The sequence below is a fragment of the Tachypleus tridentatus genome, chromosome 6 (genome assembly GCF_004210375.1).
Source record: "Tachypleus tridentatus isolate NWPU-2018 chromosome 6, ASM421037v1, whole genome shotgun sequence".
In the NCBI taxonomy this organism is placed as follows: Eukaryota; Metazoa; Arthropoda; class Merostomata; order Xiphosura; family Limulidae; genus Tachypleus; species Tachypleus tridentatus.
The window spans coordinates 146,598,587-146,622,518 of record NC_134830.1 but is presented as its reverse complement, the minus strand read 5'-3'; the positions used below and the strand labels follow the sequence as shown (position 1 = coordinate 146,622,518).

Below are 23,932 nucleotides of genomic sequence, written 5' to 3'. Positions count from 1 at the left end.
TTAACTTATACCAGAAAATAATATAAAACTACAGCAATACAAAAGAACGGTGCACGATGAAGCGTGCTAAAAGTATTGAACAGGTTTGAGTTTCTGGTCGTAATAAGAGTAAATTTTAAATGAATTGGTAAGTTTAAAGAGACCAGACATTGTACTTATTAATCTAAGAACTTTTGGACCTATTCAGAAGATATTCGCCATTTTTTAACGTTTACATCCAATGGCTTTTTCAAAAATACTTAGCATTCTTCGTCGTGCATCGTTCTTTTATAATGTTATAATTTCATCTCATTTTTGGATACCACAATTTTAAATCAGTCGTAAACTGTTAAGCGCACAGACCCTTGAGAAAAGCAAGTCAAATTGTCTTGTTGAATAAATAATATTCATTCAGCCATAAAACCTGTTGAAAGGAATAAAATGTTTGTTTCTTTCTGTTTAGGATTAACTGAACTTTTGAAATATAGCCTGATGAAGTGTTGCTTAAAAAACTTTAATTCTGACGTTAACTGTTCATGCAAGTGCCGTTTTCACTAAAACGTCTGCTTTATAGTTTAATACGAGTACAAGATTACACTGCTAGTGAATCAAAAGATAAGGACATTAATGTTGTTTGCTTCAAGTTTTAACTTGAATATGTGCATGTTAGAACTAAGAGCGATTAAAGTTGCTTTTTGATACCTAGTTGTAAAATATAATTAAGTGCATTAGTATATATATATATAGGAACTATACTTAAGTAGTAATATTTAGCAAAATACTCGGCTTAGAACAATAGTATTTACTCTCATAAAATATGAAAAATTATTCACTTCGTCAGCATGAGTGATTTTATACATTAACACCTGCTACACGAGCTAGCCCAGCATCTTTTCGTATTAAGCCTACGATGGTGAACAAGGGAGTTAAATTCCAGAACCCAGTAACTCAAGAGTTTACCAATAGATCTCGTTGAATGAAGATTGCACTTCTTAAACGAAACAAAAAACTATATTAATGAAAATATGAGTAGTCGAAGAGTTTGCCAGTGATGACTAGCTGCCTTCCCTCCAGTGTTACACTCCTAAGTTAGGGGCAGTTAGCGCAGATATCCCTCATGTAGCTTTGCGCGCAATGCAATAAACCAAACTTATCTGACAAGAACCCACGGTTTAACTTAATCGCCACACGTAAACTACCACATTCACAACCACATCTAGAACATTTTAATCATATGTTGTTGCTATATCATTTTACTCTACATTTACAAATTAACTTCTCCGTGTTGGCTTTCACAGGCTCGGGTCAAGTCACACGTCTGGTCTCGCGACCTAGAATTTGAAAATAGTGCCAAACGTCTTCCATTAAAAAAGCAATCCAAACACTTCTGGCATCATTTTTTTTTTTTCTTTTTTTGATCAACATCAAGATGTCGAGCTGACTTGTGCGACATACGTGAAATAACAACCAAAAGTTTTTAGCTATACTTGATCCAATGTGCCTATTGAATTCCAGTATTGAACAAAGTCTTTCTGGAAGTGAATTGTAATAGATATAACATGGCGCTAAAATAACTTATATTTTTAGTTTGAAATATATTAAAAATTTTCTATACAAAATGTAATAAAATTAATCAGCTAATTCTGACTTAAACATAATAAATAAGATTAAACTTGCTATTTATGCGTGTTAAGTATATCAATAAGTATTGAAATAAAGATATTCAATAAAATAAAATGTTAGGTTACTTGAATTTTATAAAAAAACTTCCACAGAAAAACAATAATTGTGTATACGTAGATTGTATTTCCAAATATTACATGATGCTTAACAGTATTAATTATGCAAGTTAGTGTAAAATTGTTTTTTACTTTTCACTAGACTTTATTCCATATTTCTGCATCAAGTGGTAATAAGTGTTTCAATGCTTTAAAATATTTGAAATATGTCTGTCTTTACATGTTCATCTTCATAGAAATATCAAAATCTAATTATAAATGTTACTATATTTCTTATTTCACTCTAACGTATTTGTATTCTTCTCGCTCTTCAAATGTTTTCCTTGTGCAATATAGTTCATTCACAAGACTAATACATTTAAAAAATTGTTTATTGTAATTATATTACTTTAAAAACAAAGTTTCATTCTAAGACATTCAGATGCCATTACGGTCTTAAGATGTAATTTCATAATATTTCATTATAAATTATTTACCCCCAGTGGCACAGCGATATGTCTGCGGACTTAATGCTAGAAACCGCATTTTGATACTTGTACTGGAGAAAGTACAGGTAGTCAAATGTGTAGCTTTTGCTTAACTACAAATAAATAAAACCTCTGTACGATGAATGTAATCACTCCGAGTTCTCATAATATTTATGAAATATAAAATAAAAATGTAGACATATTACAATTATTTATCGAGAGCCATTCAAATGGTTTGTACTACATGCAAGACATATAATCAACGTTTCTGAAAACGTAGATTACTCACATCACGGTCCAAAGGCTTGTGTAACAAAAGTTTCTTGCCAGAAAGAGTGAAGTAATCATACGTTGCTGATTGAATTGATAAATCCATCTGGCTGATATCACCCAATATAGGAAGTTCAGAAGGTGAAGTTGTTTGATTAATTTCTGTAATAAATAAGAAAAAGTGTTTAAACGAAAAGTTTCAATTTTTAACTGTAACGGTTGCAAAAGCGTATTCATTAAAATGTTAAAAAATGTTTCGTTATTTTAATTTTATATAGCATTCAAAAAAAATGTTATATGCATTTACACATTGCCTTTCAAAAAAAGATTACACAATGCTTTGCACTGTTTCTTTTTTGACTAAAAACCTCTCAAAATCCAGGAGTAAAAATTGTGGGTCTACAAATCTACCCAAGTCATGCAATAAGGCATAGAAAATTTTATGTCCTAAAATATCATGTTCATGACAAGATTTTACACTTTAGAAGTTAGAAAAAAATACTCGGATAACATATGCTCACGTTCACACAGAAGGGAAAGATGCGTTACTTTTCACGTACTGGACAATGGAGGACAAGACAGAATTAAAGTGTGCCATTTTCCTGTAATTAAATTAATATGGTGATCGTAAATACGTTCAGACAGCGAAAGGTCAGTGGTATCTACTCCAAACACAGTAAAAGAATTGAATGGGCGCTCTACGCACACCCACAATACAACCTCAAGAGAGATCGTGACATACAAGTTGCAGGTGCAATGAACGTGCTCTAGTGTTTAAATTCGGAAGTAACACAATTTTTTAGAATACAATAGAAAATATGAAGAACTGAAAGGTCAAACACGTGAACAGTGGACGAAAGAGGGTGTTTTTTTTAAAAACACAAACAAAAAAAAATTATCTTTGTTTAATATAACATGCTATTGTTTTTGATTAAAGGGTTATTATGACAAGCTTTAAGATTTATTGTTAGAAACATAAATAATACGGTATTTGGATAGTGTATTGTTTGACTAGCTCAGAATAAAGTAAAGAATTTTCAAAGAAAGTCCTTGAAACAAAGTTAATCTGTGTTTTATAATATATTCGTTTATTCTTATAAGCACCACTTATAGCCAAAGTTAAAATACAACTCAGATATGTAAAAGGTTATCCTAAACTAACTGAACCCACCTGTGTGGACTTTGAATATGCAGGATACAATGGTGGTAACTATTGCAGTAAAAACAAAACTAGTTTGACTTGTCAACTGAATTTTAAAGCAAATGAATTGGCCTAAATGGACTTTATATGAAGAGAACTACATAGTATTTAAGGTACAACTACGACCTTCATAGTGTAATTTTTATATCACACACACACACACAGTTATGCTCATCATTGGCACAACGGAATGTCTACGGACTTGCAACGTTATACCCGTGATGGGCAGAAAACAGATAGCCCCATTCTGTTCCTTTGTGCTTAACTACAAACATAAAGTACTGTAAAAGAGCATTAGGGCAAAAGAATACTTTGTCATACTTAAGTTTTAGATAATTTCCCTATGTCACTGCAGAATGCAAGTCACTCTTGAAAGCAAGTGAACCATGTAAGTTGTTCGATATGATCTTATACTGTACAAAAGTATTACAACAAGAGAATATTTCGTTATTCTTTTCCATTTTATAAGGCTAATTCTTCCATGCCATTACAGGATGGCAATTTCAACACTATGGTAATACTTCATTGATCCCTGTTGACAACTGAATGAGTGATTTATTCTTTAGAATTCTCATATATATGTATCAAGGGAATGCCAAAAGGTTTCTGCTTGAAGGAGCAAACTGATCAAATGTAGATCATAAAAAACGACACATTGAAAAAGTTTACCCATTCTTAGAATGCTAGACTTCATTAAACCATTCGTTGTTTAGGCTGATGCTCCAGACACTAAAATGGGGGCAGCACTCTTACGAGAGCATGTAGATGGACTGTTTCCAGTAACTTACATATGCAAAAAGATGTTGTGTATTCAGAATAACTATTAAATGATTGAATAATGGTGTCTGGCCATCATATTTGCCATTTCGATGCTCTATAATTACTTATACGAGAAGGTTTATATCATCCAGACAAAACAAACCCTTGCATACAGTCAGAGAAGCAAAATCTATAGTGTGAATGAGAATCATTGAAGTGGACATTGTACAATAAAAGCTACATCCACTACATTGAAACCGTAAAGGAGACTGCAAATGTTTATACAGACTGTACGAGTAGACTTTATGATAAAATATATATTGAAAAAAGGGCTTACTGTCAAATGCAAACTACTATTTATTATAGGTAGTAATGTTAGTTTATTTTGTTTGTAATTCATTAATCTCGAGACTGTCAAATGTTTTGTTTGCAATACACTGATGTAGAGGCTATGAAGATTACAAGAATGCCTAAATATAAAGAGCTGTAAACAGACGAGTGGAAAGAGGTAAAGTCACATAAAGGAAAAGTTAGAAAATAAAGTTAACTGCAGTGAGAGGGAATGGCCAAATGGTTGGTATGTTAAAGTGGGTTTAACAGTTTGAAAAAGTTAAAGGCCTGGCATGGCCAGGCGCGTAAGGCGTGCGACTCGTAATCCGAGGGTCGCGGGTTCGCGCCCGCGTCGCGCTAAACATGCTCGCCCTCCCAGCCGTGGGGGCGTATAATGTTACGGTCAATCCCACTATTCGTTGGTAAAAGAGTAGCCCAAGAGTTGGCGGTGGGTGGTGATGACTAGCTGCCTTCCCTCTAGTCTTACACTGCAAAATTAGGGACGGCTAGCACAGATAGCCCTCGAGTAGCTTTGTGCGAAATTCCAAAACAAACAAACAAACAAACAAAAAGTTAAAGAAAATAATTTGTCCTATCAAAAAGTTCTAAACTAATTAGAACCAAACTGTGTGAATTTTGACAAATGGCAAACGATTATTTGAAATAAAAAACGTGGAGGATTTAGTGGGAGTTCAGAATATAAGTGCGGTAACTTACGTGCCTCTTCTGATAAAAATAGAGTAAAATAGTTTGACTTGTCAACTGAATTCTAAACCAATGAATTGGCCTAAGTGAGCTTTTGACAAGAATAAAAGAACTGTATAGTGTTTTAGATTCAACTAAGATCTCTGTACTAAGACTTTTCGTACACATGTTTAACTTGTTTTTAAAATATGTTTTTAAACAAGTGGACTGCATGCTGTTCGTTTATTCTCGAATGTATCGCCAACAAGTTAAAGACAACTACTGTAAAAAAATCCTTAGCTGAACACACCGGAATACGTATATTATTATATACACTACAAAAACTAGTTTCTGAGAAAGGCCAAATTATCTGTTAGATTAGAGCTAAACTTACTTGTTATGTTTGTTACATGTAGTAACCGTCTAGTTTCCCACGAGTATTTGAAACGTTTAGTAATGGAAATCGGCCACTGACTTATATTCACGTATTTTCACCCGTTACATAATGCCCACTTTGCTTACCTCAGTTGCAGTAGAACGTATTAAAAAGACCTTTAAGCTGGTCCTCGTACCACAAGTTAATCCATATTCCCTTGTTTTCCACCGCCATTTAGTACAAGGGTTTTACCCTTATTCAAGTTGGAGATTTAAATTTTCAAATACATCTTTATGGATCTAAGTGCACGAATATTTTGTTATAAGATATTACTTTCCCAATAGTGATAACTGTTCATTGGCATCATACCACTTACAAAAAGCCAAATAATTTCAACGTGCCATTCCACCACGACGAGTTGTGGTATGTCTTGCTGATTTATATATTCAAAATTGCTTTAATTTAATGTATTCAGCCTTCTATACAAAATGCAGGTGAACTATTAAAGGTTCATAATATATTTGACACGTAGTTGTCAAACAGTGAATTTCCTATCATGCTTGCAAGCAGTTCCTAGTTTCCCCTACATTCGAGACTTAAGTGATTACATTCTCATTACTCTATGTATATAACTATCAATAGTACTAGTATCAATGGAATATATTGAAAAGAGTATGCCAACAATGATGATTCAATAAAACATCCTTGAAAACGAAATATTTGCTAACATGTATACTCAAATTATGTGTCCACTTTATTTGTTGCATAAGAGTAGTGTGGATATCTTCAATAAACTACGTGTATAGCATGATGTCATGAAACCCAGTTTTGTCTGACTAAAGCAGCTCCTTAACCACTTTGATATTTGTATTAATCACCCATTTCTCCATTCATACACAATGTGGTCACACAAGTGACAACGTAATTTATGTACATTAATACAATTCCCGGCTTCGATTTCGTGTTTTACTTAATATGGTAAAATATAATCAGATTCTAAGACAGCCTGAGATCTGTGACCAAAAGTTAATATGTCATCCATACACAGGATACATTTCTTTTAGTGTATTTTTTGAAGTGCAGACTGCATTAAAGTAACAGTAGAAGATAAATTATACAAATTGAGCGGCATGACATAACTAATTTAATCCTTCTTAAGCACTAAAAGTAGCCATAAATATAATTTTATCCTCCAGAACCAAAGTCTAGTATATTAATTCAATAGGTACTGCCTAATGTTCTCAGAAACGTGTTTATTTATTTCAAAGGAAAGGTATTGATACAAGATACTACTTATCTATCCATAGTCTATACAGAATCTAGAATTTCCTTCCTTATTTCTAAAAATAACTACTGGACATAAAAATCACCCTCTACATTGTATTATTCCTCCTTTAAACCAGTACTCACTTGATTTCGATGCTAGTAATATCCAAGGAAACCTATACAAGAGTTTTATGGCACGTATATCATCCATACACATGCAATGTGTTACTGTTGTTCAATAAAATTCATGAACGAGCCACTGGTTTTCTACTTCTGTGCAGAGTTCACATTGGTAGCATAACAAGGTGCCTCTGCTATTTGAAAAGTTGTGTGTATGTTCTCTAACATGACTTGGAGAATATGAAGCAATTCCATATACGTGACTACATTTTTCTGCTCCTGGTAGTGTTTTATTTATCATTCTACACCTCCCGATAAATACCGAACAGAGAAAAATGGTTTATTTGTTAGTTCTATCCCTCCAGCGCACAAAAACATAGTACCAGGCTGCCCTCATACAACATTCATGTTAGATATACATGACTGTTCCTTTTTAGTTTAATACAAGAGTATTATTTAGTTTATATGGTGCAACCGTTAAACTAAGTTATTTTTAGAAGCAATCGTTATGGAAAATTTTGTGATATCTGTTTATGAATTATTTGCTTTGTAGTTAAATTGTTGTGAATTGACGTCATGTTACTCGATCCTTCTTAATCTTTTAATTCAGGCATTACTACACCATAATGTTTCGTAATTTGTAGAAAGTTCTAGACCTAAGTCAGGCAATATGTGTAGGTGGTCAGGTTATTGCAACCATATAAAAGTAAAAGTGAAAAAAGGTGAAGTTAAACTGGGTGATTGCGAGTTTAACCATAACGTGTATATTGCGACAATCTGTTAAAGTGTAATAGTTGTAGACTATTGTAATAACACAGCATAAAAGAATTCGTTTTGGGTTTTGACGTAAAAGAATTAGAGCTTTGGATAAAACTGTGATAGACCGCAAGGTAACACAAGTGAACTTATCACTGATTGTATTGTAATAAGAGTAGCGGAGAATAATTTGTCTTGTCAAAGGGTGTTCTAAAATAATTGTATTCGCCTATGTGGGCTGGCGAAAACAGTTATTTTAAAGTCTGGATATAACTGCGATAACAAACAGTAAAACGAATGTCTGTACATACATTTAACTTAATACATTATTTTAAAACAAGTGGATTATGTGTTGTCTGTTTATTGTCGAAATTTATTGCCAACAAGTTACAAGACTTGTATTGTAAAGAATCGATACCCTATACAAATCTGACAATTCAAAAAGTAGCAAAACGTCACCAACATGCATACCTGTAGTACGTTGCTCTTTGGCCCAGTCTACTTACCAGTTTTAAAGTTTGTTATTAGAACTGCAGTCCACATGTTGTACAAGCAGAATTAGCCAACAAATTTTATAGCATCGCTTGAAGCGACTGACTGCTACAGTAACTTTTTTGCCCTAATATTACGTAGATATGTCAGTAGTATCAAGATCACCCAAAGACAATTCAGGCTTTAGTTTAAATAAAAAAAAATTATCCTTATATTTATTAACAAAGTCTAGTAACAATGAACTCTTAATACAATTTATTTATCCGTGTAAATGTTTGATGGTCTACAAAGAGAATTATTATATGGAAAGTTTATTAACTCTTATTCACAATGTTTTCAGCCAACTTTTCACACTATTGATATATACAAAACCTTGCATAATAACTCTAATAGCACCATAAATATTTGTTAGCTATAATATCACTTCAATACTTACGGTCACCTAAACTCTCTTTTATGTCCAAAATGATAACGTTTTCAGCATTTTTGATTTCACACACTGCAAATAAGAGGCAGAAAAGAATAGATTAGGAAGTTTGACTATCCTTGATATTCCAAGTAACTAGTCATACATACAATATAAAACTATCGTTTCAGAGTTCTTATAATGAATGTGTACTTAAAAACACCCTTAGGATTACAAAAAATAATATGAAAAAATGCCTATTGTGCAGCTTTATGCTTAATTACAAGAAAACAAACATGAAAAAATAGCTATTATTAGGGCAGAATTGAAGGTATTGAAATATACAATTAGTAAGATTAAAATAATAAGAAATAAAAATAGAAAAAACATAAGCTGAAAAAGTTTTTTTTTTAAACTTATAGCAAAGTAAAATCGGGTTATCTGCTATGTCCAACGAGGGGAATCGAATCCTTGGTTTTAGCAATGTATATTCAAAGAATTACCGCTGTCCCACCAAGGGAGCAGTTGAAGAAAACACGCACACAGTTTATATAGGTTAAAAATAAAAGAATATTTAAGTACACACGTCAGCTATATTCATGTACTAAAACACTGCGTTTTTCAATAACGTCTTTAGACACAAAAACACTTTCATACTTATCATTTTACAATTTTATTAAAAAATTTATAACTGCCTCAGTTTCATTCTGATAAAATATTAAGTTTGATAAAGTATTAAAACATACTACCTTAACTTTAAATGTTTTCTTTATTACATTCGTTTCAGGTATAACAGATGCTTATCAGCCGTGGTAATAGTAATCTGTTTTCTATTTTCGATATATTTACCCATTTCACTTAATATTCGAAAGTTTTATACGTGTCGTCCCAGACCCAAGCATTAACTCTTTAATAAGATTTGAATTATGCTACATTACATGCATGACTAAACAACGGGTTTAGAAAACAAAGATTTTTTTTTTAAAGGGAAAACATTCTGTTAGTATGATACAATCTTTATTTGATTGTGCAATAGGTAACATATATACATTCAGATACTTTTGTCAGTTTTTAAGACTAAGCTAGTATTTGTCACTCCCATGGGAAACTTGCTCATAAATTGCATTTTTTAATTATTGCACCTTTTAACTATTAAAAGGAATGACTTTTCGTCGCAAATTTGTGGATATGTAGAAAAGCAGTAAGCAGTGGCAGCAGCTTTCTGTACAAGTTTATAATTTTACATGGCTTGAAAGCTCTATTTTTATAATTTATATTAAAATATATGCAGTACTTACATAAAGAGAGTGCTTTTATAATTTCGCCATTCTTTTTACCAGCGGCTGCTTATAAAATATCCGATTTTGTTTGTGTTTCATTCTAGTGGAAACTTAACTCGTATCTCGATTATCACTTGACCGATATGAAATCTAACTACAGTTTTGGTCTCCGTGGGTCAGATCTTTCAGTAATTTCAATAAGCCCTTGGTCTCGTAGATTAATTTACTCTAATCCTACCTGAAAGAATTACAACTTGAGGGTAATTCTGGTAAAGATGAAAATTATTAATAAAATCGAATTGTGTATACGCGCGCCCTACGCTTGGTATTTAAAGCTAAATTTCCGTGTATTTTTCGCACCTTTCAGCAATCTGTTTATTATGCGTTTTCAGATTTCTTGATCAGTCATCATGAAACTTGGCACTGATATAGAATGGCAAGAAGGTCATGAAAGGGGTGAAAGTTAACCTCCCCAATCTGCTATGTAAAAAACAAAAAACAACAAAAAATAATAACACGTCAATATGTATTTGTATTGATTCCGTACACGTTTCCATATTTCTTTATCAATCAGTACCAAACTTGGCACAATGACACAAGATGCCAGGAGGAATGACACGAGTAGGTGTTGGACCACGTCTAATTTCATACTGATAAAATTTCTGAAAACTATTGGTACTTTTATGTATTCTCAATGCACTTTTATTGTTTATGTTATAAAAAAAAAAAAAACAAGTGCAATTTCCCATGCTTTGTTACAAATGCATTTTTATTCCATCCGTCCAACGGACGGGAACTACAGCTAGCAGTTAATAAAACAAGTCTCTCACATTAATTTACTCCAATCCTTCCTAAACGAATTTCAAGTCCGCAGCTGTTGAAGATTCCCTCATTTGTTGTTAGCAAGTTTAAACTGTCAATTAATACGGAACGCTATCTTTATCTAACTACACTCTAGTTATCCTTTAAAGAGAGCACATTAAATTTGAAAAATACTAGCTCTTTTAAACCTTTGAAAACAGAAATGGAAAGTCAGAAAGAAGACACGATCGAGGATAGTAGTCAACTAAAATGAATGATAGGCTTGAATGAGAATATGAAAATAACAAATAGAAAACAATATTTAACAATAAAGGTTTCAAGAATGAGAGATTTTATAATACGATGTTGGTTTATACTCGGCATTTCCAAAACTTGAAGCTTTGAAACTCCGAAATAGACATTTTTTGCTTACGATATCAACGAACATGGGAGTAGAGCAAAGAATAATTGTACTTCAGTTTTGACATCTTTGGACCGCTTCACTCGTCTGAAGTCCATTGTAAAAATATTATTCGTTGCCGTACTCTACTTTTGCATTCATGCATAATTATTTTATATTTCGCAATCAGCCATTAGTTGTTACCTTAATGCAAAAGGTACTCACTGGGATACAGCACTCTGACCACGGCAAAGAACGGAATCGAGGATTTAAGCGCTTTAAGTCAGTAAACTTACCGTTGACCCATCGGAATACTATAAGCACCTAGTTTATCGTTTAGTAGTCATTCTGTCTTGTAATTATCCTTTTTAAGAACGTTGGCAGGTTGGATTAAATAGTCATCTTGTCTAGTACTTTTAGGCCAAATATTAAGCTAAGTAATGAGGGGTAAGATAAAAAAAAGTTTTCCATCTTTCTGAAATTTCCTAAAGCTTCTGACAATAATCAATCATTTTGCTTAATACAGTTCCATGGTAATTTTACATGGATTATTAAATGTGAACAATTAATAAAAAAACCTTTATCTCAATACTGAAAAAAATACCCTGAAAACTTAATACTACAAAAATGAGTGTTTTTTCTACTTTTTGTGGACATTTGAATGGTCTTCCACAAATTAGACCGTTCATTACAACTAATTAGCTCCATCTTTTTCAAATTCCGTTTCAATAATCCAACATTAAACTGGTTTGATACATGTTGACGTTTACTTACCCAGGTTAAGCATTTATTAATATTTTCAATGAAATGGCAAAATTATCAAAGACTAATTAACAGAATGCACAATTCACTATTTTCTATTATATTATTTTTGTACTTAGTTTTATCTCACTCACTCTAGTTGAGAACATTCTTTTGGCTGAATTACAGCAAATTAAATCTACGAGACCTCCCCCCCTCCCAATAGTTATATTTTTCTTTACCAGGATTACCTAGGATAGGGTGCGCATATACCCGATTCTATTTCATTACACATCAAAATTTCTATCAACCTACCCTCAAAATGAAGTTACTTTTAGCAGGATTACAATCAATTAATACAAGAGACCTTGGGCGTGGTCAAATACGTCAATCGAAAGAGTCCTGTCCCAAGTCCGTCCAAAACTGTAATTAGATCTAAAATCGGTTTAGAGATAAAAGAGCAACGAGCCAAAAAAGTTTGTACTTGAAAACAACAACAAATACCACCATTTTATGAGCCGCTATGTCGCGACTGAAAAACACTTTCTTACAATACACACTTAACGGTTGAATTTCAGATTAACCTCAGCTTGAATAGAGCGGATGTTTTGTCTGATTGAACTTGTTAAATCCATTCATAGTAAGCATATAGCAGGCTATAGCTTGGCGAAATAAAATGTGATGTTTAACGAGGCTTCATATATCACCAGCATCAACATATCAAAATTTCAAAAATAGTTGACAAGTATCAAACGAATGAATACCGTACATTGCAAAGCACGTCATTGTATTGTTTTGTTTTTGCGATAACTTAATTTGTTGTACAATAAATTGGTATTCATTGAAAGAGAAAACACAATTAAAGACTTACTGAATAATTTCTGGTGTCACGAGAATGAAACTGACGAAAGCCCTTTTTAAAACTGCCCGAGTTTGTTTTTTTTCTAGCTAACTATAAACAAAGCTTGCTATAATACCAAAATTGGAGTTAACTGTGGTACTTGAGCTCTCTAAACAGAAATTCACATCATCTGCAAGCACATCAGTGACTTGTCTTTTTCGCTGTCCCACAGTATATAAGATACATAAGAAATGCGACAGAAGGAAATGGGATATTATATTTTGTGTGGAAAATACTGGCCCCACTTACCAGACACTACTTGAGTAAAAGAACAGAACTTCACTAACAAGTCAGAAAATAATTTTCAATAAATGACCGTTTTTTTTTGTTGTTTGTTTATTAAAAAGGGATAAATTCTCAAATCACTTAACATTTTAAACCTCCGCATTATCCCTCTGTATGGTTTGAGACTTACTCCAGAAAAAATAGAATGTTAAATTCTGACCAGATAAGTTTTCTGGGATGATTTCATTAACACAATAACAGTCTCGAGCAGCGATTAAACAGATTTAGGACTATTAATATAATTTTCTCATGAACATCGATTATCAAGCGATTTGGTTTACCTATTCGGTGTTTAAAACACGAAATAGTTCCTTATTCCGAAGATTAGTTTAAGAATGTCTTGGCGTTGTATTCAAGGATAAACGTTGCACAATAATGTTTAAACAGTTTTTTTTTCTTTTCAAAACATGGTTTCCCGTGAAAGTTATTTAAAATAAGAATGTTTTGGTACATCATACAAATCACTTTCGATGGAAAATCATTTTGGCTTAAATACAATTAGAAAGGAATATTTAAGTAGTTCTATATTATTGCTAAATTTATGGGTTCTATATACAACAATTCTAACAAGATTATCTTTGAACATTTTTAGCATAAAACTATATTTGAAATATAAATCTGAAAACGGTTATTGGCAAATTATTTGAGCGGGATTTCGATCATAATGTTTTAGGAAGCCGATGGTAAAAAAGACATGCTATGAAATCAGAAGTATTAGATGAAGAATAATTAAAAAATTGTTAGAGGTGTCCATGTTTTTCGCGATTACTCAAATAAGAATTAAATTGTTAAAAATAAGAATTACGTTAATTATGAAATCCTTACATTAAAAATAAAAGAAAAAGAAGTGAATCGCTTTCTAGAAGTTCGATGATGCCTTCATAAATTTATGAAGCTATACTTTTGCGTCATTTAGAAAAACAAGTTTTGTCTCAGGGATTAAAAAATGCCCTTACCCCTGAAAAATTAGTTTCATGACTATTTTTGGATTTGAACTTTTGTTAAAAAGGGCCTTAAAATGTGATTACTCCATCAGCGCAAATAAACTGAGGTATGTACACATCTTTCTATTACAGGTGTGAATGATTTATATAATTGTAAACACAAAATCATAAAATATTAAATTTGCCAGAAACTGAGCCTTATATTTGATCTAGAACTAAATATTATATCGACGATCCAGGTCTACGGCAAGCAAAATTAATTCTAAGTTGATATTTTCACACCTCGCTTTAGCTAGCTGATTTGACCAGCCTCGGTCCGGCATAGCCAGGTGGTTAATGCACTCGGCTCATAAATCCGAGAGTCGCAAGTTCGAATCCCCTTCACACGAAACACCCTCCCCCTTTCAGGGATGAGGGCGTTATAATATGACGGTCACTCTCACTATTCTTGGTAAAAGAGTAGCCCAAAAGTTAGTAATGGGTGGTGATGACTAGCTGCCTTCCCTATAGACTTACACTGCTAAATTAAGGACGGCTAGCGAAGATAGCCCTCGTGTAGTTTTACGCGAAATTCAAACCAAACCAAATCGACTGGATTAACACCGCTTCTTAGCTGACTTCTACTGATAAAGATATTTAATGTATTCGTACAAATACTAACGTCTGAAATAATTCGCTGAAGCAAAATTGTAATGTTCGAAATCTATGAACGTTACTGCTCCAATTTTGTAGTTTTTCGATTAATAGGCATCAGACACAATTATAGCTTCCAAGGCCTTTTACATACTGACTGTATCTGACTAATATTATCACTTGTCTCTACATGTCGATTTTTTTTTATATATACATATCACGCGAGACTCGCGAACATTCAACAATGATGAGCACACCAGCGTTTCCTCAAAACTAGGTATTGTTGATTCTTACACTCAAGAACCTTCTATAAATTTCGAGAAGAGGTTGGACTTGCGCAATACACAACCAATAATATGTCATAGGGAAAAGATAAAACTACACTGAACAAACATAAGCCCTAAAATAGATGTGCAACAGTAAATCTATTACAGTAGATATTTATTAAAGCTATAAAGAAAGAATATTCTAAATGAACAATTATACAAAGAAATAAAATGAACGGATTCGCATGCTGGTATTCTGTAAGAAGTACCGAAACTACATAAGCTAAAATGGTCCAATGAGATCTACCGGATGTGTCGCAACTACCAATTAGAAAATTAGGTAAAACTACAAATTCTTCAGAAATGGTGTAAAGAAACTTGTATGTTGATAAATTCAGAGTTAGATCTTGATCATGATGAAAAAATAGTAAATAGTGATGCCACATTTAAAAACTAAGCATACCATTCGATGAAACTATTGAATTGTGTAAACTTGATTTGTATGAATGAGGGTAGTTTTGATGGTTTACTTAGAGAGATGAAATGGTCGGGTATACAGGTGGTTAGGGTAATCGACTCGCAATACTAAAGTTGCGAAATCTAATTTCAGTTCCACAAAAAATGCCCACCCTTTCAGCTGTGGGGGCGTTGCAATGTTTCGATCAGTCCCACTATTCGTTGGTAAAAGAGTAGCCCAATAAATGGTAGTGGATGAGAATGACTAGCTGCCTTCCCTCTTGTCTCTCACTGTTAAATTAGACAGCTAGCGCAGATAGCCCTCGTGAACCATGGCGCGAAATTCAAACCAAGGGATTTATCAAAATGATCACATTTGTTTTACAGAAAGGTATATCATCTGACAGATGAAGCCAATGGGGTCCAAAATGCGTTCAAGTATTACCATGGAAAAAATACCAGTTACAACAATGTCCAAAGCAATTTAAATAATTAGTATACAAAATATATTTGTATAATACACTTACTAGACATGAGAATGAAGAACGGGTGAACAATTTTCTGGATTATTTAAATAAACGACATGGGAATATTAAATTCGTTGTGAAAAAACATTTTTAACGTTTCTGAACATTCTGATCATTCGTAAAGAGTGGATTCGTTTGGAACTGGAATCTACCAAACTTATGTTTCCAGATTTATTTAAATGTGAGAAGAATTTTCGTAAATACAGCCCATAAACTTACCAGAACATTTAATTATTTATAAAAGAACGAAAACAATATTAAAAGTACAATTAACTTAAAAAAGAACCAGTAGCATTGGTTGGAGGTTACATTTTGTTTAAAACATAGTTACCGGCAAAAAGGAGTTATATAAAAAGGACTTTGAGCAACATGCATCCGTAAGTCGTACCTCGCATCGTTATTAGGATTTGAAGCGATTGAATGAGTACGATAACCAGATGTGGTCATAGCATATAAATTACTTTTTTTATCCTTATGGTGAAAAGATTCGAATACTTTTTATTAGATATTAAGCGGGAGGGGGGCGCGTGGCTTAGTCCTTCCTCATGGGTAAAGACGTTCAACTAACACATTAACCGAGTAATGAAGTTAGTTTTCCGGCAGCTTAGTAACAACGCCTACAACCACAGAAAGACAAAAGCTATAAAGCTTCTTCGAAACGATAGTGGTCGATACTGTCCAATCAATTTCAGTTTTAAATATCACCAGTTTCATTATTATTGATTTAGCTGTAGTAGTCTTGTATAAAATTTGCTGATAATACCCGTTACAACAAAATACCAATAATAAGCGAATGTTTCACTTGGTATATATTTAGAATTATTCCTGGCTTCCTTTTTCATAATTTGGTTCTTAAATCGATTTCTATTCACGTACAAAGTTAATGACACTCAGTGGCCACTTTACTAGGTACACCTATCTAGTACCGAGTAGGATCCCTTTTTGCCAACAGAACAGCCTGAAATTTTCGCGGCATGGATTCAACAAGGTGCTGGAAATATTTTTTAGGGATTTCGGTTCATGTTGACTACATAGTATTACGCAGTTCCTGTAAATTTATCGGCTACATTCATACTGCGAACCTTCCGTTCCCCTTCATTCCAAAGGTACTTATTGGATTGAGATCTGAGGACCATGCAGGCCATTGGAATACACTGCAGTCAATATTATGTTCGTGGAACCAGCTTGAGATGATGTGTGCTTTGTGACGTAGCCATTGGCAAACAGGTAAACAATGGCTATAAAGGGATATACATAGGTTAGCAACAATGCTCAAGTTTACTGTGGCATTCAAGTGATGCTCAACTGGTATTAATGGGCCTATGTGCGACAATGACACATTCCCCACACCATTACACTACCACCACTAGCCTCTACTGTTGACACAAGGCAAGATTGATCCATAAATTCATAACGTTTATGCCAAATTCTGACCCTGCCATATGCATGCCGCAGCAGAAATCGAGATTCTTTAGACGAGGCGACGTTCTTTCAATCTTCAATCGTGCAGTTTTCGAGATTCTGTGTCTACCGCAGCCTCATCTTGCTGTTCTTGGCTGACTGGAAGGGAACCCGGCATGGTCTTCTGCTGCTGCTGTAGCCCATCCGCTTTTAAGATTTGACTCGTTGTGCGTTAACATACATCTTTCTGCACACCACTGTTGTAAAGAGCGGTTATTTGAGTATTTGTGGCCTTCCTTTCAGCTTGAACGAGTATTGCCATTCTCCTCAGACTTCTCTTTAACAAGGAGTTTTTGTCTACAGAACTGCCACTCACTGGATATTTGTTTTTCGCCCCATTCTCTGTAAACGCTAAAGACTATAGTTCGTGAAAATCCCAGGAAGTCGACAGTTTCCGAGATGATGTAACCACCATGTCTGGCGGAAACAATCATTCCACGGTCAAAATCACTTAGATCACGCATCTTTCACATTCTAATGTTTGGTCGAAAAACAACTGAACTTTTCACCATGTCTGCATGCTTTATATGTTGTTTTGCAGCCACATGATTTGCTGTTTGGTTATTTGTGTGAAAGAGCGGGCGTACCGAATAAAGTAGCCATTAAGCGTATATTTTGTAATCTTCATACGTTTAGTTCCCAATTTATTTTGATGTAACCCAGGCATTAGTAAATTAACGAATAGTGGTTCTTATTTACGGCATGTCTGAATAATAAAAAAGTATAACTAAAATGTAAAGACAATATTATCTGCAGTATTTGAAGTAGGTCGAACTATTATCACTTTAATATATACCCTTATTGGTTATCTCGTGAAATAGAGTTTGGTCAACATGTCTATTTTACACATATTTTAGATGAAATCTTCTTTTTATACAGCAAAGACGTGATATTTAGATTGAAGTGTTTGTAAGTATTGATAATTAATATTATTGCTTGTTGTAGCTCTGTAATCTCAATTTATGCTCTTATTTTGTTTCTCTCTTTATATTTCGAGTATCTAGATACAATTGTTGGAACATTCTATTCTGTCATGCTTATTTGTTTGCATTTCAATTTATTTTATTCTGTATTTTTACTACTCTTCATAAAAATGTTTGAATTTAAAAACTTTATTCCTAATATTTTACGCTGTTCAATATAGCTTGCTGAAGATGGCATACATGTTCTAAAACATTCAGGAATTATATATGTATATACACTTTATTGTTATGAAGACAATAAATAAGGCTGGTATAAATATCGGTATGTAGTAAGCCAAGAACGTGATGTACCCGAGGAAGTGCTCGTACTGGAATTAGAGGAAGTGTATCTTGGGGTTTGCTAGAATGAATTTTAGGGAAAGAGGTGGGTTGATTAAATCAACTTTCTTAACCATAGAGGTCAAGACTTTTCATATAGTTTGAAAATGAACCTTTTGGAGGTACGGAGAGATCCATCTGTACTACCACTGTAGTAGTGGAACGAAGTGCAGCAGCATACGTCCGAGGTGAAATGGTGGACAGTAACTTTCGAGCCTCAGGGTATGTAATGTTTTGTGTTGTTTTCAAATGCTGTACTTTTTCTTTAGCCACTTCTTAGGATCCCCGAGAGCCATTACAATTAACACAATGAGGGTTTATTTCACACTCGTAGGCATCGTGGTACTTGCCACCACAACGAGCACATGTCAAGGAACCACGACATGATGACAAGTTATGGAATTGTTGACGTTGGAAACATTTGTGAGGGTCTGAAATATATGGCCATACCTTGGAATTAAGATAATCTGCTTTGATGGTGGTAGGTGAACGCGGTATTGTAAATATTAAAATGAGAAAAGTGGTCAGCATCATAATTCCATCTTTGAGAGTGTAGATACGTCTCACTGCAAAAACTCATTGGGTAGAGAAACCAGCGAAAATCTCAGACTAGGGAATGTTCTTCAAATCTCTTTCCACAATAACTTCTCGTAGCCAATTCAAAGTAGCATGGAGAGTAACCTCAATGGGTATATCCCCGATACCTTCGAATGTAAGAGGAGTTAACTGTGTTTAGATGTGGATGTTTCCACGAAGATGTTTGTGCCACACAAGTCATAATATTTAATAAATATGCCTACAAAGGCTAAATCATTTGTTCTGTCTGTAAATTAAGACCTCCTAACGAGGAGCTAGCATTAGTCCGAAGAGAGTCAAAAGTTTGTATGTTTTAATATCTTTTATGTAACAGATTATTAATTCACTTAAATTTAATTTTTTTAAAATAGCCGTTTTTCAACGAAAATAAAAACTTTTCAGTTTTTAAGTAAAATAAGAGCGCTTCAATGACCTTTATATAAAACTAGCAAAACAATTAATTTTGTACTTAACAGCAGAGACGAAGGTGGTGTTCACATAAGCGAGTGAACTTAAAAGTTACAATTAATAATTCGCATACGTTTAAGATTATAACTGTCTGAATTTCAGTTACTAACTTGCAATGGTTTGCGATTATTCTGCGCTACGCGAACAGACAAACTTAATATATTCGTTGGTATTAAGTACAAAAGTGATAGTTTTTTACCTATGAAGGAAGGCAGGTCAACTTCTCGAAAGCGCTTAGATTACATGATTTCGTAATTTTGTCTAAAAGTAGGTTGTTAAGTTGTATATACAATTCCTAAAATAAAAAAAATATATATATACATTTATAATTATCTACAGTCACATTAATTCGTATAATTGAATGAATGTTCTTACCTGCTTTGGATAGATAAGGATATGACAACACGTGGAGAAAATATATTTGAAATACGCTATTCCTTAGTAGGGAATATATCATTTTCGAATGTCTAAAGAAAAAAAAACAAGGGATTAGGTTATTTTCCAACGGATATTTAACAGTAAAATGCATCACACAAATCTACAAAAAATAGTATTGAAATACTAAAATTGGCTTATGGGCGTGTTTTCTTAGATTTCCAACTTTTGTAGCTGTGAATCGAAAGTTATTAATTGCAAAAAAAAAAAAAGGATATTCCATGACCGGATAAATCACTGACTAAGTGTATTTGACTAATAAAAATTCCTAGTAAACCTTTCCTCAAAGTTTTATGAACCTTGAAAAATACTCTTCGTTAATACATGAAATCAAACACGCTGTTGTTTAACGTGGTTGAGATATAGGAAATTAGATGCATTTTGTCCAATGAATGTCGGTAGAAGTAATTTTTCTGGTATAAAATAGAGTTCATAATCAGTCATGTTCAATGGTTTACTGAAAATTATTAATTAAAATAAAGAACTGAGACAATATACTGAAGTTCACCATTTTAGTTCAAAACATAAAACTAAGACATTTTGTTTTTAATTTGATTTCTTAGAAATTCATATTTCTCTCTCTGTTCATGAATGACGACTACATCAAAAAGGCAAAAGGATCAAACGTTTAATATCTGGAAAAATTGAAACTGAATACAACGGCTTTGATCGACTCCAAGATCTGCTATTAGACTTGGAAAGAAATAGAAAAAAATAAATTAAAAACAAAAAAATTAGTAAACTCGACAGTAAAAGTATTATATAAAACGTAATAAGTTAAACAAAATAATGTAAAATATTACAACTCCATATAATTTTACAGAACCAAAACACCAAGCCCCCTCTCCCCCACCTCTTATCAAAAAAAATAATAATAATAGATCCAAAAGGAACTCAAAACACGAAAAATATAGTCTTTACAAAACTGTACAAAAATAACAAGTCTAAAATAAATCACAGAAAATAAACTTTATATTGATGTAATACATATTATGAACATAAGGGATGGTTTTACTCTCAGCTGGAAAACAAACCAAAATAAACTCAAACCAAGGCACTTCAACAAAACAACTCAAGCCCACTAAAGGTTTATTTAAATATTATATTTACTGTTACGCCCTGATCCCTCAATGTTTTTAAATAGAATTTTCTACAACATCAAGGCAGACATGACCTGTTTAAATATATACATCTAAATAATACATGAAATATCACTTCAAAATATTTGTTTTTTCACCTATGAACTCAGGATATTTTTTTCTATTCTGATCCTACTTCAACCCTGGTTAAAAGGTGCGACAAAAGAAAAAAACAGGTTTATGTACATGTACTTAGGCCAGCTCAATTCCATTACAAAAAAAAAAAGAAAATCGAAAGTCTATCCATCTGCGTTTCAGCGAGTAGAGTACGCGGCGAGTACTTTAATTACACAAAACCTGTCAAGAGAATGTACATCAATGCCAAGTGACATAAGCTTGCCAAATTTCACCTTTTTCGAGAATCTGGGCAAATTTGTTGGGAGTTTCAATAACCTGGCCATCCACTTCAAGTTAACGTGTTTGGCCAAAGTTGGCTGTAATATCTTTTTCAATTATGTGACATTCTTCACAATCAATGTCATCACCATCTTCACTACTATCAAATCAGCATCCGTACCTCTGAAAGGGTATTTGGTGGAAAGAGAATCTGAATGTTGCTCTAGCTGATGTCAAATTGTGCAAATACAGTGACTGTACCCATTTTAAGTTAGAAATTGGCGTTATTTCAAATCTAGATTTTAGATTTTTTACCCAACCTCAACTTTACTTTTGTATTTTATCTGATTTTTTTGGCATTTCTTGACAGCAACCTTACTAGGTTTATTGGATGTTGTTACCTCTATTTTATCAGACATTGCTTCAATAGAAGCGCAAATGAGAAAACAAATAAAAAACGAATCAATATCAACAACAACAAAAATGGTTTGGAACCAAACTTAATACATACTTACAAAAGTGAAAAAACTATTAATGTAGTTTTATAAAAAAAAAAATAATAATAATATTTGGTGATTAAAGCCCTCTGTTATTGAGTTGCCCTTGGATTAAAAGGTTTTTGCCGATGTACAAATATTATGTGTACCTTGTATTCCAATTCGTTAAAACGAGTGATACAATGATAAATAATTTGCAGAAACCAATTAAATCAGTTTATTTCATATAAACCTCCTACTGTAGTTCATTTTTACATATTACTAAAGTTACACAAACATAATCGTGGGCGCACTATTACCTCTAGTAGTGATACGCATACTAAAAATGTATCAACATAGACTACAAAATCAAACACCCCTCCATACAAGTCTTATTTTAAAAAGGAATTTTTAATGTGTTAAGCGATATCATTGTTTTGAATTAATATGTGTACCACTATGAGTACCAACACGACATAAAACTGTCAATATTTATAAGTTTATATGTCTAGTAGACTATACATAGAAGTTTAACAGATAAAGGTTGTTATAATGGATACTCAGATTTTCTTATGCAAATAGTCTCTATTTTCATTTGAAAAAGGTAAATTATTCAGGTGTTAAGAAATAGTGTTCTAGTTCTAGAGGTTTCAAAATTAAATTATCTGGCTTAACTTTCTGTAAAGGCGTGCTTTACAAAGGCGTGTTAAATTCTTCAGAAATATCTGCGACACAATTCAACGTTTTCGACACTATTATACATTATGAGGAAATATACAGAATTGTTAAAATAACAGCACGAGATCCAAAGAGAATCACACAATATGAACTTCAATCGAATGACCTTCATTGTATAAGTGCAGCCAAAACATTTTTCACGTTTTATACAATATCTGCAAATTTGGCTTGTTATTCTAAATTAAAATACATTTACCTATTATATACTTTTTATAAAATAAGTCAAACGTAAACATAATTAATGTCCAGATATTTTTAACTTACCCGTTCTGCTCAGCTTCCTGTTTATAATAGAGGTTACAATTGTTCACCAAATAAGCGGCGTTATATAAACGTTGGCTCACAATTTAATCAAAGTTACAACTTCCATAGTATTAACGTACCCACTAATTACAAGACGTTTATAGTTTTCAATGTAATAACACTATACTGTTTTACAATAACCAAACTAAAATATATAACACTGTCACATAACACGTTGACAATTCCTAACGTCTTAGCTTTAGAATTCGAGATACCGTTGTCTGTCATCAACCAACCAAAACCCACTACATCCCACCACTAGACAAGTTTACTGCACCACAACTTGATTTAAAAACCGGTTCGTCCAGGGACACCTGTACATGAAAACGTGGACTCGTTTTTCTGTACTTCTTCTACGTTTACCTCGACCTCCCCTAACCCCTCTTTCTCTCCAAACAAACATTCTATACGACGCCTAATAAATACAATTATACTCTCTTCCTATGAGGGCAGCGGCCTCTTCAACTTTAACAATCACATTAACTACAATTCATAAACGGTACAATCCAAAAGAAATAAAGTAAAAACAAACAAATGTAATTATTATTATTTTTTACTTTTGAAACTGTAGGTTACTTTAAAAATAAAGTATATATCGAGTACTCAAAGTATTTTTCCTT

The 23,932-nt window shown here is 33.0% G+C and overlaps 1 protein-coding gene across 1 annotated transcript; it reads right to left on the bottom strand.

The window, feature by feature from the left end:
* Positions 1-2,338: 2,338 nt before the first annotated feature.
* LOC143251494 (cadherin-99C-like) lies at positions 2,339-23,705 on the bottom strand. The gene is made up of 4 exons (XM_076502776.1): positions 23,274-23,705; positions 20,261-20,352; positions 8,876-8,938; positions 2,339-2,617 (listed from the first exon to the last, which is right to left on the bottom strand). Exons 2-4 carry the CDS (start codon positions 20,340-20,342, stop codon positions 2,445-2,447), a joined length of 318 nt encoding a protein of 105 aa, XP_076358891.1. The 5' UTR covers positions 20,343-20,352; positions 23,274-23,705; the 3' UTR covers positions 2,339-2,444.
* Positions 23,706-23,932: the final 227 nt, after the last annotated feature.